Source organism: Filicampus tigris, chromosome 11 (assembly GCF_054856515.1).
Source record: "Filicampus tigris isolate MCC_2025a chromosome 11, RoL_Ftig_1.0, whole genome shotgun sequence".
Lineage (NCBI taxonomy): Eukaryota > Metazoa > Chordata > Actinopteri > Syngnathiformes > Syngnathidae > Filicampus > Filicampus tigris.
The window spans coordinates 22654438-22669647 of NC_141227.1; the positions used below are offsets into that span (position 1 = coordinate 22654438).

Genomic DNA, 15210 nt, shown 5'->3' on the forward strand with positions numbered 1-15210 from the left:
ATCAACCAATCAATCACCACGTGCTCCACTCGTGTTATCAATAAAGAGTGCAAAGTGAAAACACGTCGACTGGATGGCAGCCAAGATGGAGGTCAAGGACGGGCGGTGGTCCGCACCTGTCCAGCTCCTCTCTTCTGTCTGCTGGATGATTAATGACCAGCCGGGTCACCGCCGCTCTGTTGACCCCCGGACCACCTTTCACTGTAGCACCGAAGGCTCCTCAAACAGCCGTCAAGAGCAAACGCCATACTCAGCTGATCCTCGCGATGCGATGAGATATTAATAAAAGCTGACATTTTTAAAATCTTTTTTAACAACAAATCTCTGCTTTGAAATGAGTCTCATTTCCGTAGTTGCACTGGTGAGAGCATCACCTGTTGCTATGCAGACTTATTTACACTCTGAAGTTGGACATTTTACACTACTGCAAACTATATGCAATATTTCAAATGTTAAAAGCATAAATGGATTTTTTTTTTAATGAAAAATGAAATGTGAGTTTCTTTGTAACTTGCTGTTTGACATAAATAGAAACGAGTGAAATCGAAAAATAAATTGATGTTTTTTTTAAAAACAGATCAACATTACGAAAATATTTACTTGCTTATGTGTAATGAAACAGCAATTCAATAGCATTTCAAAAACGCTTTTCCACCGATGAATGTGACTTGTGCAAATTGAAGAACGCGGTTGCGCAAGTGCGCACCCCCTCTGGTGAGTGGCGATGCGTCAGAATGAACTCATCACATTCAAACACTCATTCAATGTGCGTCAGCACACAACCGGCCACCATTTAAAGCACATCTGATTAACCCCCACTTAGGTTCAGAAGTTCTAGTGGGCTTTTCCTGCCATTCTTTTGCCTGAAGATTTTGTGCCACTACTGACTGCTATTGCTCATGACGCTGACACCATGAAAAGCAAAACGCTACTCCTACTTGTTGAGCTCTATAAAAAAAATCGATTTAAAAAAATGGAATGCTGCATTAAAAAAAGATGGCCGCCGGTTATTTGGAGACAGCCTGACTAAAAGAACATCAATGTGCAATGAATAGAGCTTAATAGTCCCCAAATCTGAATGCTAATGAACGCGTGTAGCATAAATCTCAGCATCACGATGGAGTGCATCGGTGTGACACGCCGGCAAAAGGCCAACGATGTCACCAGGTTAAGCGCCTCCATTCTTCTTCTTCTAACACGGGCAGAACATTGGGCGTCACGGGGGCGAGATGTGAGCACAATGGAGGCGATCCCTCTGATCTTTTGTGCTCGCCGCCATTATTAATGTTCATCTCGGAGCGGAGCCGCGGCCTCTGCCTCTCTGTCGTTTTAGCCCCGGCTGGACTTCTCCCATCTCGACACGACTTCACAGGCTGTCGTAAAATCCCCCAAGTACCGTATATCTGAGAAAAAAAACACGCCGTCCAGCGGGCGATTCATTTTGGCGCGACATATTTTTAAAAAACATGCAAATGGGGAAAATCCTGAGTGATTGGGATGTTGAGGGAGAACAGTGACAAGGAGGAACGTCAACCGGGAAGCTTTGACGACAACGACGCAACAGATTAGAAGCGAGATATTCTTCAATTCATGGCTTTTTTAAGGACAATGTTTGATGTTGTCTGCTAAAAGAATGATTTATGTCTTGTGCCAGCCACCAGCTGGTGTTAAAAAAATGTTCTGTCCAATTGGAAAAAACGCAAGTAAGGTGTATTTTTTTTATGATCTTCAACATTAGCAAATATAGTATTTTTTGTTTTGATGGCATTAAAAGTCTGAGCTATTGCTAGCTAGCTTTTTTAAAGGGGGGGGGGGGAAACAATTTTGTGTGCACAGAAGTTGTTTTTGTTGTTGCTGTTCAGTAAAACTTCTATTTTACTTTTCACTTTTGTTGTAAAGTACATTTCAGAGTCAGTACTTCATTATTTCTTACCGTACAAAAAAAATCAATAAATGGCCCAAAAACACTCTTTTTTTAAGAAATACATTTGATTCACTGTATTCTTGGATTGTTTTGTTTACTTCAATGCTTAGATAGACTGCGGAAAGCGTGAAATGTTAGCATCGAGACAATTTCATCAAGGTGCAACAGCACTTTTATTTAAGATCTACAAAAAGAAAATGTGTAATCCAAATGAAATCATTTAGAAGCACCTGTGGGACTTCAAAGTGATGATTATCTTTCTTAATGTGTTTTCCTGACCGGTCGAGTCAATATGAGCATGAGTACTTTGCCGCCTTTTCTTGTATGACAAAAAAAATAACGCTGAAATCTGACTTCGAATTGCCTGTGCAACTGATGAAGGCTTTTACAAAGTCCATGCCGATTTGATTTTAGAACGGATTATTTCTGACTTATTTGACATTTCTCACGTCTCACTTCCTATGCCCAAAACAGTTATGAAATCTGAACAAATCAGCGGTCGGAAATTGTTTAATTGAACGGAAGCATGTGGCGTGGATGTCTTTCCATTGGGCACGTCCCAGTAAAAAAAAAAAAAAACAGGATTCCCACTGATTCCCGCTAGCTAGCTCTTTGTACGGGAATACTTTGAAGGTGTGTCGCGCGGGCTGCCATTTATCAGGCCTTCTGCCTCGCTGTGCGACGTTTTGAGGGCTCAGGCTGCCTTCACAGCGGTCTCACAGTAATGATTAACTCTCAGGGATTGTCCGACACTCTTGTGCTCCTCTGGGAGCTCGACAAGAGATCGGCGGCCGCAAGCCAGTGATGCTCGCAAACTCGCGCTGAAAAATGTTAACCGCCAAACAACAACCAGTCCATTCTCTGCCACTAGAATTGTTTCAGGGCGCCAAATTCTACTGACGGGAAGCTACGGTACCATGCTACACTAGAGATAGTACTAGTATTTACAATATGATAATGCAAGTCACTATGCAATATGATACAGTAGTAGTAGTAGCGATATGTAATGATAGGGGCCAAGACACCATATCGTCGCTGTCCTGTGAAAAACACTTATGTCCAAATTTTGGATTTTTAAAAAAAAAATTCACGTTCATGCCATGTATGTACGTGAAACACCACCTAAAAAAAATGGACATAAAAGTGTTTCACAGGACAGCGACGATATGTTAAGCTCTGATGCAAAAGAGTTTGGTCAAAGGTATGGAATGGATACCGATACGATTACTGGACAGATACGATTTCGATACGGATTCGATTGCGATGATGGACGGAAAGCCGTGAAGGGCTCCACAGAGAAGACATTCACTCCTATTTTTCAATAAAAGTATCGGCTAATTTTGTTCACTGGAGGGCATACTGACAACCACTTCCCACCGACAGCAGGGGTGTCAAACTCATTTTTGTCGCGGGCCACATCGTAGTTGGGATTTCCATTACGACTGTTAACCCGTGTAAATGTATGAGCGCAACTATATACACAACTAATTGATGGATCATTAGTTTGGAAATCAGAAGACAGTAAATAGTTTGTTCAACTATTTTTCAGTGTATTTTAAAGGAAGGCTTGGGAACAAATGCTTGAAATATCCAATATGTTGCGTTCACAGTGAAGACAATTTAAAAAAAAAAAAAAAAAAAAGACATGTCAAGTCAACACACATGATTTGTCTTTGCGGGCCGCATTCAATGATGTCGCGGGCCGGATCTGGCCCCCCGGGCCTTGAGTTTGACACCTGTGACCTGCAGTAAATAATATTCCCACTAAATATAAACTTCTGTGCCACCGTTGCACTACAGTTCAATGCGAGTGCGATGAAGCTGTTCAGATTTCCAGATGAATGAGGAAATTCAGGTCAATTGAAAACAATTCCTAGAGTTCAAACAGAGTTCTTTTTATAAACAGTACATTGATAGATCCGATTTGTTTTGAAAGGTGCTGAAAACAACAACAACAACTCATGACTGGAAATTGCCATGATTTTTGTGAAGAAATTTCAGATTGCTCATATGATTTGCAACAAGACAAGAATCACGAAATCATTTCCAAATGTACTTGTAATTATTTGCACAAAAAAAAAAAAAGTGGAATATTTGATTGGTCCGGCCCATTTGAGATTAAATTGGGCCGAATGTGGTCCGTGAACTAAAATCAATTTGACGCCCTTGATTTACAGTCATGGTTAGTTAGTTAGTTAGTTAAATCAATTGATCATTTTGACCAAAGTGCTGATATGAATGAAGGACACAAGTAGCACATTGTGTGCGCGATGCTTTACTTCACTTTCACTTGATCCCCTTTGCGCTCGGAGCAGTAAAATGTCCAGCCAGATTTAAGACTTGATTTTTCTTGTTTATGTCCATTTTTTATTTTTTTTTAGTTCAAGTTTATCACCGCGGGCAAAGAAAAGCGAGTGAGTGTCGGCGTTAAACGCGCTCATTGTGTTGATTTGACACCGTTTTGATGGGCCTGTCAATAAATCCCGCGGGAACAAGTGCTGTCGTGAGCCTCAAGTTCAGGCCCGGGCCAGCCCGAGCGTCATATCGGTTGCTCTTGTCAATTTTCGGCCGCTGCATCAAGACGTACGGCGTGCGGAACTTTGTGCCCACTCATTGAGCGCGGCCGTGCCTGAACCGTATTCAACCTTCCCGTGTCAGACCACCCACCGGTGGGTCGCAGGAATATGATTTAGAGGAGATTTACGCGGCGTCACAAAGCCTCGCCGCCGGCATAAATTAGCTCCTCTCGGAGGTGCCGCCGGCTTTTATGTCGAGAACGTCCTCATGCGCGACTTCCCAGGAAGGAAGAAGGCTTTTTCCCAGCTTACTTCACACACTCAGGGGGGCCTTACAGCGGAGGCAGAGAACACTGTCTTCTTTTTTTTTTTGCAGCAGCAGCAGCAGCATGGAATAGCTTCACGTCAAGTAATATTTCAATCGACTAGCACAAAAACTAATCAAAACCAACGATTAAAAATCCAACTCCACATCACGTTGAATGTAAGTCTTGTAATTAGCGGAAGATTAGATTCACCAATTGGCATACTTCATCATTGCAGGAAACCACACTTGGCAAAGTGAGAAAAGTATAGTATTATATTTTAGTTTTTGTGTAGATATGAGTATTCCTAAATACTGTTGATACTGCAAACAAAGAAATAAAAAATGGTATTCATTTTGTTTTTTTTCACAAGTTACTGTATTATAATGTACTCTTATTTTTATGCAGGTTGGAAATGAATTGTTCAAACTGCCCCCCCCCCCCACCCCCACCCCACCTGAGAATCACCTGGAGCGATGAAGCCGTATTTGAAGTAGGACGACTGATATTTTGTCATGAATGCAGATTTTTTAAACTTCTGTTTCGTCTTTTGGCCAGTTGCGATTTCTGAAGAAATTCTCCAAACAATTTTGTTTGTCTGATTACTTTTTTTTTACCAGAGTATCACGTGACCAGGACGAACAGTTTGGCATGGGTACAGATGTGGCTGCTAGGTCTGATTTTGAAAATGGTTAGTTACTTCGTGAAAAGTAATCTTTTCTTTGAAATGAACTTTTACAACAGACATTGATACGCTAACTTCTAAGTGGCTGGACAACTCAGAATTCAGCCAAAAGTAGAATTTAAAAAAAGAACCCAAATGACACTCCAAAGTCCAATAGTTTGGTAGTTAGACAACTCTGATTTTTAAGTAAAGTCTGTCGCGGGAGGCAAACAAGAATCCAGAATCCAAACGGCTCTTTAAACGCCAACGGTCTGGAAGTGGGCGAAAATAAGTTGACATGGTTCCTGTGTGGCTCAGGAAGATGGTAGCAAATTCTGGTGTCCATGTCCAAATTTCAAGACCTCAAGCTAAATGCGAATTTTCTTCTCTTATCCGTTTCGTTCAACAAATTCAGTCATGAAAGAACAAACCGATAAAAGAATAAACGATTCGATAATTTGAAAGTATTTGAAAATGGGGAGTTACTTTTAAGGCTCTAGTTTAGTTAATTGAGCGACACGACATGTCCGAGGGAAGACATGATGGGAAGACGCTCCAAAGCCGGGGATGAGGGGCCAAAGGTCGCAGACCCCCCCGCTGGCGGCCTTGTTCACGTGAAAATCAATCTGGTCCTGCCGTTTGATGTCAAGTCAAGATTTTGGAGGGAAAACAAAAAGAGAAATGGTAAAACAAGAAGGTAGGAGGACGCATCCATCGGTCAAGTCAGCGCGCGGCCGAGGGACGCAAAAAGAGGACGAAGAAGCTTGACTGGCAGTGTGGAGGACACCGGGAACTTGCCTTATTAGCATCACAAAACAAACTGCATTATCATCATCCACCGTCACCATTATTGTGAAAAATGGAACTCATATTGCCGGGGGTCAAAAGATGAAAGCATTCACCGTTCTGGAATGTGGACGTGGCATCTGTTGAGTCTATTGAAAGCAGCAGTTCACTTCTTTTTACATCTGAGTGACAGTTTCGAGTCGCACGCAAATTCAAGCCTAACGCACAATTTATTAGGTTTATGTTGTTGTTGTTTTTTTTTTTAAATCAAAAGTGGCCCTTGAGCATAAAAGTTTTCCCGTCCTTGGTCTTATACTGTTTTCATGTTTCTCTTTCATCCCTTGAATTGAGTTACACTGATTTAAAGTACACTCTAAAAACAGTTGGGTTAAAATTAACACAATTTTGGGTCAAAAATGGACCGATCCACTACTTGGGTCAATTCGACCCACCTTTTTGTGTCGTTTTGTACAAAACAGCCCAATTTTGCGGCTTGTTTTGTACCAAACGACCTATTTTTGGGGTTGCTTTCTGCAAAAACAACCAAGAAAGTTGGATCAAATTGACTCATGTAGTGGATTGGTCCATTTTTGACCCCGAATGGTGTTATTGTTTTTAGAGTGTAGGAAGCCCGACTTCAAGCGTCGGTCCATTTTAGTTTCACCAGTCAAAGTCCAAAATGTCTGTTTTGCAGAATGCGGCCTGAGCATAAATCAGAGCCCTCCTCCTCCTCCTCCTCCTCCCCTTCCTGCTTCCAAACAGACGAGAGAGGCCGAAAAGCGGCTTGTCCGTCAAGCCGGTCGTCATGCTCCTCACGCGACAGTGCAGGAATGTTGTTTTATTTGTCCTGGGCTGAAGAGAAAAGTCAGGCTGGGTGTTATGGCGGGACAATGAGAGGCGGGGAGAGCGGCCTTTTTTCGGGCCCTTTCTTGTTTCCAAAACAGGCTGGGACATTGTTGTCCTTTCTGCTAATTAAGCTGTTAGAGAGAGGGGCTGGTCTGACAGGGTCCCGCTTGGCAGGGAGGCAAAGAGTCAATGGGCCCCCAAACTGAACGGCGGACATTTACGGGCGTCCCCGGAGACATTGTTTCTTCCCGCCGAGGCGCTTTTCACGCCGTCCGCCTCCGTCTCGCTGATCCGTACAATGAGAAGAATACCGCTCGCGGGGCCGGGGGGGGGACGCGCACAAAGAGGCCGTCCCGGACCGCGAGGATTTCACGCCGTTTTTGACGAACCCGGGCGCTGCCAAGATTCCGGGGATGGGACTTGATGCCCCAGAGTCCCCGCTGCTGCACCTTGTTGGCACGACGACAAATGTTGCCCGTCGCACCATTTTGGAGACGCAAGCTAGTTGGTGCTGTTGCATCTTGACGGACATGTTTCATTTGTTCCAAAACCAAGCTTAACTCAATTCACGCCATCGGCGGCAGCGGACAACTTTACATCCGACGCAAGTGGAGAACTGCTGCCGGCGCCTTGTAAACATACAGTACAGGTCAAACGTTTGGACACACCTTCTCATTCAACCCATTTTCTTTATCTCGGTGACTGTTTACATTGGAGATTCTCACTGAAGGCATCAAAACTATGAATGAACACGTGGAGCTATACACATTACGTCATTCGTAGTTTTGATGCCTTTAGGGAGAATCTACAATGTGAATAGTCATGAGAATAAAGAAAATGCATCAAATGAGAAAGTGTGTCCAAACTTTTGGCCTGCACTGTGTGTACTTTTCAGCGTGTCCGTTACGTTTGCGCCGCGTGGACCACGCACCTCTCCTGTGCTGAATCGAAAGGGAATCAAGTCGGCTGTGTTCGCTCCCACAAAAGCGCAAACGCCCATTGCAACGCCCGTCTACGAAAATACCCCAAAAAAGTCAACTCCAGCCATGCGTGCAGTTAGACTGCACGGAAATACAGTCCGGGCCTGTAGATTCAAACAGCAAAATGTTCAACCGAGCAATGTCAGTTTGCTCAATGAAAGTCAGCTAGCTTCATGCTCAACGAAATTGTGAAATGGGCTAACGGAAATTAGCATCGATGCGCTGGCAATAACAAAATTTCAAGCAATTGCCACTTGAACACACCGTCTCAGCGTGTCTTCTTCGATGGCTCTCGTCGCCAAGATTCATTTGTAATCTTGCTGCAAACTTCCCGTTTTTTTTTTTTTTTTCTTGTTCCTTTTTCCCACTAGCTTGAATCACCACCTGTTCATCTCTCCTCGCTGTAATGTAAAGCATCCACCCGAGTCTAGCGGCCCAATTATAGAGCCATTTATGTGTTTGTCAGAGGCTTCAAATGGCCGCCGCTCGCTCGGGGCAGCCATATTGGCGAGGTCAGGCGCAGCATCTGATCGGGCGGCTTTACGACATCGCGGCCCGTCCCTCGCTCGGATGAGGCGAGAAAGTGAGCAGAAAAAAAAAAAAAAAAAAAAAAAAAGGAGGGAGGGCAGTAGGAATAATAAAACAAAGATGACAACTTTGTTCTTCCTAACGGTTTGGCTGGGCCGCCGAGGCCGGCTGCTCGGCGGAGCGCGGCAGCATGTGTTTCAGGGATTGTTCTGGAAGGGGGAGCACGGAAACAGCAGGGAGCAGAAGACAAACAGGCAATTCGTGACTCATTAAATGCGGCGACGGCGGCCAGCGCCGTGGAGGGGTGCGAGGACCCCCGTTCCAACTGGGCGATAAAACTCCGCCCTCCTTCTGTACCAGCTGGAGCGGGCATCTGTCAGCCGCACGCCACGCCGCGCCGCGCACGCCGCGCCGTGCCACGCCGCGCCACGCCGCGCCACGCCGCGCCGCCTATTAGACGCAATAAGGCCGACCTGGGCGGCATTTTTAAACGACGTACACTTACGTAACGCGGGCAGTCGGGATCCGAGGGTCTCGACGGAAGCCCGCCTTCAGTCAGCTGGACATGTGACGCGTGAATCAATCGAGTTTCTATCCTGATTTGGAGTCAGACAACTTGCAATGTCAAGTCTTGTCAAGTTTGTTGAAGTCCTGAAATTCAGCCCAAAATAGGGGCTTCAAAACCAAAACTGCCGCCTTCATGTTCACTTTCAAGAAAGGGTCCTTGAGGCGTTTTCGTACACCTTGTTTCGTGTCTGTCCGATTTTGTGTCGATTGATGAAAAAACAAAAAATCTTTTTTTTTTTTTTAAACTTAAACTTACATTTTTTGATTGCACCCACATTAAATGCTGGACAGTTTAGTGTCAGCCATCTGTTTAGCATAGCAGCTTCCAATTGGGCGACGGTCCTAGTCGGACTTTGTCAAAGTACAAGCACCCAAAATGGCTGCTTTGCCAAATTGCCGAATCTGCGTTTTGTCACGTGTTGAGCTCTTCAGAGCACACCGCACACAGTGCAAGCAAAACTGTTCAATGCCTGACGTTTTACCTTCATGTTTGAGGTCTGCAGCCGAACATGGCACTGTATCGAGGCCCGGGGAATATTAATGTTCAATGTTACTTTTCGTCCATGCCGCGGGCCGCCCAAAAATGGACGGCGGGCTCCAAATGGCCCGCAGGCCATAGTTTGGATAAACCCCCCATCTAAACTCTCCGTTGCTTGGAAAAGCTCCACATCAGCACAAGAAGTTTTGTAACGAGAGAAAAGTTTGCTCTCGGCGGACTTTAACGACGAGCTAGCGACCTAATTAAAGGGGCGGGAGCAGACCGAGGCATGAAATATGAATAAGCCGCCCGCGGCTCGGCGCGGCGCGAGACGGTCCACGCGGCCTCTTGCCTGTGAATGTTTAATAAGAACGCGGCGCTAAACGCGCAAAAACGAAGACGGAACCCTGCCAACGGGGGCCCAAAACTGCCGGCGAAGGGACGCCATTAACGGGATGCTGGGATTGGGAGTTTGGGCGGCGCGACAGATCGGGCGTGGCCGCTCCTCACCGGCGGTTGTAATTCTGACTGGAGCAGACGTTACGGCTCCCCGCGCGCCGATCTGCCGAATGTGAAAACATCAGCATATGGCCGCCGACAGCACCGAGGCTAAAGAGTCAATTTCCCTCAAGCAACATTGGGACGGGGGTGACATTCGCTTCCGTACCGCCCCCCTCGGCCCGGCGGAGACGGAGGTGCGGAGGAAGGGCAGATGGCGAGATGCGCACAGGAAAAGGTAGCCGATCGGGCGAGCCCCCCCAACCCCCCCCCCACCCCACCCCCCCTTTTTTAGCTTCTTTTTTTTCTCCCTCTCGCGCCAGCGGGTCACGGCGTGGACGGCGGACACTCGACAAAGAGTTCCACGCGGCGAGCAGGAAGGCGAAATGTGTCCGTCGGCTGCCAAAAGCTTTGCGGCCGGGCTCGGGTCCTGCGAGCGCTCTTAGAAAAGCCGCTGTTCCACGCCCATGAATTCAAGCGTTTACGGCCTTGCTTAAAATGAGCACTTTCTGGCCGCGTGTGTGTGTGTGTGTGCGCGCGTGTGGCAGATGGCGCGCAATATGGCACACCTACGCCCGCACAGATGTGGCACGGCACATAACACGAGCCGGGAGAGGACGGGGGAGCTCGGCAACATCTGGACCTGTGGCAACCTTCACCATTAGCTGACTTTAAAGGCCCGCGTTCGCACTTGTTATTTGGTTCTTCGGGCCAGGCCGAAGCGTTAAAGGGGACACGTTATGGAAAATTAACTTTTTAATGAGGCGCTTCTGCCTCACAGTCCCGAGGTTCAGGGTTTGATTCCAAGCCTTCCCGCGTGGAGTGGCCAAGTGCTCCCAAAGCGTTTTGCTGTCCCACCGGGACAAAAAAAGTTCACTATCACGTTGCGATGAAATTCATGTGTGGAAAGCGTATGGGAGAGGTAAAACTTGATTTAAAAAACAACGTTTTAAAGTGAATTTTATGTGATGACTTTAATAACGATAGCGTGTGATCACTCCACAACTGCCTTGGTTGTTTTGTTTTAAAGCAGAAATCAACCCAAACATCTTTTTTTTTTTCAAGAATACGTTCCCAGCAGGCCCACTAGTTCAGACAAGGCATCCTGGTTGATATTGTGTTTGTAGAATAGGAGTTAAGCAGCAAGGGTCCACCCCTTTTTAGCCATCTCAGGGGGCGGCCATTTTGTCACTTCTGTCGACTGAAAACGACATCACCACTACTCAGGGCTCAGGTAACGACCAATCATAGCTCAGCTTCAGAAAACGGGTCAGCCGTGATCGGTCGCGACCTGAGCAGTTGTGATGTCATTTTCAGTCGACAGCAGCGACAAAATGGCCGCCCCCTGAGACGGCTAAAAACGAGTGGATTAACTCTTATTCCACTATATTTATCGGAATGCCTTGTTTCAACTAGTGGGCTTCTATAGAACATTCTTGAAAAAAAATATTTGCGTGGACTTCCCCTTTAAGACCCAGTTTCAATACGGTTTGCTCTAATGAAGGTCACTTCCCATCTGCAGTTCAGTAAACAAAAATGATAATCCACTCCGAGAAAACTGCTACCCACCTCTTCCGTTGACGTTTTCATCCCGCCGCCGGCCGTTCTGAATGACAGATATGGAGTCCCACCTCCCCCCCCGGTGAGAGCTGTCAATCATTTGCTCCGCGGAGTGGAGGAGCCGAGGCCCGGCCCGACATGGGCCGGTCATGGCCGGATGCACAGGGAAATGTTCCCACCGCTCCCGCTCGGGGGACAGACTGGGCCTGCTGTGAGAAAAGGCAGAGGTGGCCGGTCAAGAGAGAGGACTCGACCAAAAGCGACACTCGATTCACCCTGCTAGTGTCAAAAGCTATCAGGAGTATTGCAAATATCGCAGTCAGGAAGTCAAATTGATAACACCGGAAGGCTTTTCAGTCAGACTCAAAATGAGATATTTGCAAGTTGTTGTCAAAAGCAGGTGGAGGTGGCGGCTTATTTGCAAAGGTTTTGCCACAGGGGTGAAATGACTGTAAAGAAGTGTGGAACGACACCATTTAAGATGTTTTAAAAAAAAAAAAAAAAAGCAGATTCAACTATGATGAAGTCATTTTGCGTCTCCCTCCTGCCAAGGCTGAGATGGAAAAATGCTCTCGGAGGCAGCAGCCAGTTTCTCTTGATGGTAGTAAAAAAAAAAAAAAAAAAAAAAGTAATCACGCACAGGAGCTGCAGCTCAATTAGACAATCACGGCACAATTCCACAGTGGAGCGAACAACGGCTAATGAGCCAACTTGCATTTTGGGTTCCTGCATCGGAAACAGAAACAGAAAAAAAAAATGCAAATGCAACAGTGTGGTCAAGATCATATGAATACCGTATATGATCTCATTGCAATGCATTACACTCAAATGTTGCATTGTAAGTCAAATTGTGCTATACAATTTTAAATTTAACAGGGAGAAAAAAAACAATTGGAATCGCGGTTGATTGCTGTCACACGGGGAAGCGCATTTTCCTGCTGCAGCCAAGCCACGACTCACTTTAACAGACGTTCGGAGAAATAACTTTGAAAACCGTATGCGTATCATATTTTAACCAAAGCTGCTAAGGCGACACGTTCAAATTGTCCTTTAAAGCACCTTATCAAGAAACTGACGATGAACATGATGACAAGTGTAAATACAAAATGTATTCTTAACATTGACGTCTGTAACAATGGAATGCCGTACGTCTGTACCATTGCGACCCACAATCCGCCCAAAATGGCTCAGAGGCCCAATTTGGGTCCCGATCCAGCAGTTGAGATCACAGGCGTAATGTGCGCATATGCACACCAAAGTTCTGCACATAGAGTAAACAAATGTTACATAATTCTAATAACAACAGCCAAGAAACATGTAAACACATCTGATTCAAAGATGAAGAAAATGGATATATCATAGTTTAACTCGAATATTGGCTACCTTTTCATCCTAATCTGAAATCGAAACATATCACACTCCAATTTTGTATTGACAATACAATTACACTCATGTAATTGTAACAATAGCAAAGAGGTCAAATCTAGCCAACGATCAAAGAAATACGTGCTTTAATTCTAATGCTTTCAACCTTTTTTGCCAGAATCCCAATTGTCCACCTGACCCAACTTTTATATTTTCACAAACAAAAGCACAATTAATGCTCGCCGAATTTACGAGCGGTTGAATTGCGCAACAAGTCATTACGTATTCTAGGAATTGTCATTCCTGCAGCCGCAGGGCAATTCCGGCGGGAGTAAAAAGTGACATCTGTCAAACAGAGGTGCACTGGATGCCGATCGACTGCTGCCCACATGTTCTTAGGATGACACACGGAACCCTCAATATGGATCCTATCCGTCTTTTTATAAGTAAATGGAAATTCGAGCGTAATCCCACACTAGCGTCCACATATCCGAGCTGCAGGGGAGGGAAACTGCCCGACTCGGCGCTGCGGCCTCTTTGAATAATTAGTGATGTGTGTCAATATTGCGGGCCCATAGTAACCATATGGTGGGTGCGGGCAGACAGGCCATTGTTGGGAGCCGTGAAATATTGTGTATCCCTGCGAGGGCTGGAGCCAGCGGAGGCAGGAAGTGTTGTCGGGACTGACAGGGACATTGTGCGTCTGAATGGGCCGGCCCTCGGTGGCAGGGAGCACCGCGGACCCAGACAGAAAGTCTTGACCCTGGCGAGAAAGGGCCGATTAGGCATGGTGCTACGCAGGGGCTGGGGGTGGGGGGGGGGGGGGGGGGGGGCGCGCCCTCGCCTTCATCTGCCCCCGCCACCGCCACTCTATTACGCCCTGCTCACTGGCACAAAACAAGGCCCACTTAACTGTGCCTTTTGACTGCAAACATAAAAACACTCATATATTCGTGTCATCCAGCGCAGCTAGCGATGGGAATGACTGCGTGAAGCTAACAGTGGTGAGAAGTAGCCAGGTACAAAGACTTTGGGACTCTACTTAAGTAGACTTTTCAGGTGTCCATACTTATATATTTCTTTTTCGGACTACTTTTTACTTTAACTGGCTAGTTTGCTAGTCATCGACGTTTAAAGATGGAAGTCGACCAATCGCTAATCACGTGTTTTTATGGCATCTCGTCTTGCAATTGACCAATTTATTTTTAGGGAATCTCGAATCACATGTCTGCTGCCAACACCAGACTATAACGATCTGTTGAACAGCAAAATGTCTGGTCAATAAGACGGCGGAACAGTCTGTAAACATCCGCACAGGTCACAGAGTATGGAAATAAAGATGGTGGTGGATAAGAATAGCGGTTAGCCTCACATTGGCTATTCGGATCCAGCGGTACCTCGGGACTGACAGTGAAGAACAAGGGCAGAAACATGAAGTAAAAAAAGTCATGTCTAATAACGCACAGTCAACAAGTGTGTGCTCACAAGAACTTTATCCATCAGAGGAGCTGTTAGATACGAGATTCACTAACAACACAACGTTTGACACTGGTGTCGTATTTATACGGCCGTATGGATTCTACAAACGTGTGGAAATATTTGAACAAAAATGAGACCGGTTACAAGTGTATTCTGAAATCCAATAAAAGCACAACTAAAAACAGAAACAATGAAACAAAGAAATGCTTAATATTTCGGAGCCTGTCTATGATGTCCCGTCAACATGCTATGCTACGGTTTGGTGAAGAGAAACTAAAATGCCAATTGCTAAGGAACTTAAAAAGGTAGAAACACACTTTTTTTCCCTCTGATAAAATAGAGTCTACTCTTTCTTTTGATAGTTTCCGTGTACAATCATAGTCAAAGAACACAATCCTGTGGATCTTGAAAGGCCAGTCAAAATGCTCTAAAAACGGCTAGCATTATGGGGATCACTGCGCTAAAGACAATCTTTTTTTTTTTTTTTCACCAAAAAAGACTGCTAAAAGTAGAAGCACTGCTTCAGCTCATTTTCCCCCCACAAATACTCTATTCTGTACTTGTAGGGCCTATTCTATACTTCTACTAATGTATGTATAGAGAGTCAGTCGACTTCCCACCTCTCCAGTTAGCGTAGAGCAAAGTAGATATTCCTCCCTAGCGCTTACAGTCTTGATCAAAGCTAAACACGCTAATTAAAAGTGCTGTATCGAG

At 45.5% G+C, this 15210-nt stretch overlaps 1 protein-coding gene across 1 annotated transcript in view; it reads right to left on the reverse strand.

The window, feature by feature from the left end:
- LOC147140192 (uncharacterized) overlaps positions 1-15210 on the reverse strand; it is a 40950-nt gene that overhangs the window by 16055 nt on the left and 9685 nt on the right. The window contains exon 3 of the mRNA XM_086045454.1: positions 11662-11861. Coding sequence (XP_085901580.1) covers positions 11662-11803 — 142 coding nt within the window. The 5' untranslated portion in view covers positions 11804-11861. The remainder of the gene's footprint in view (positions 1-11661; positions 11862-15210) is intronic.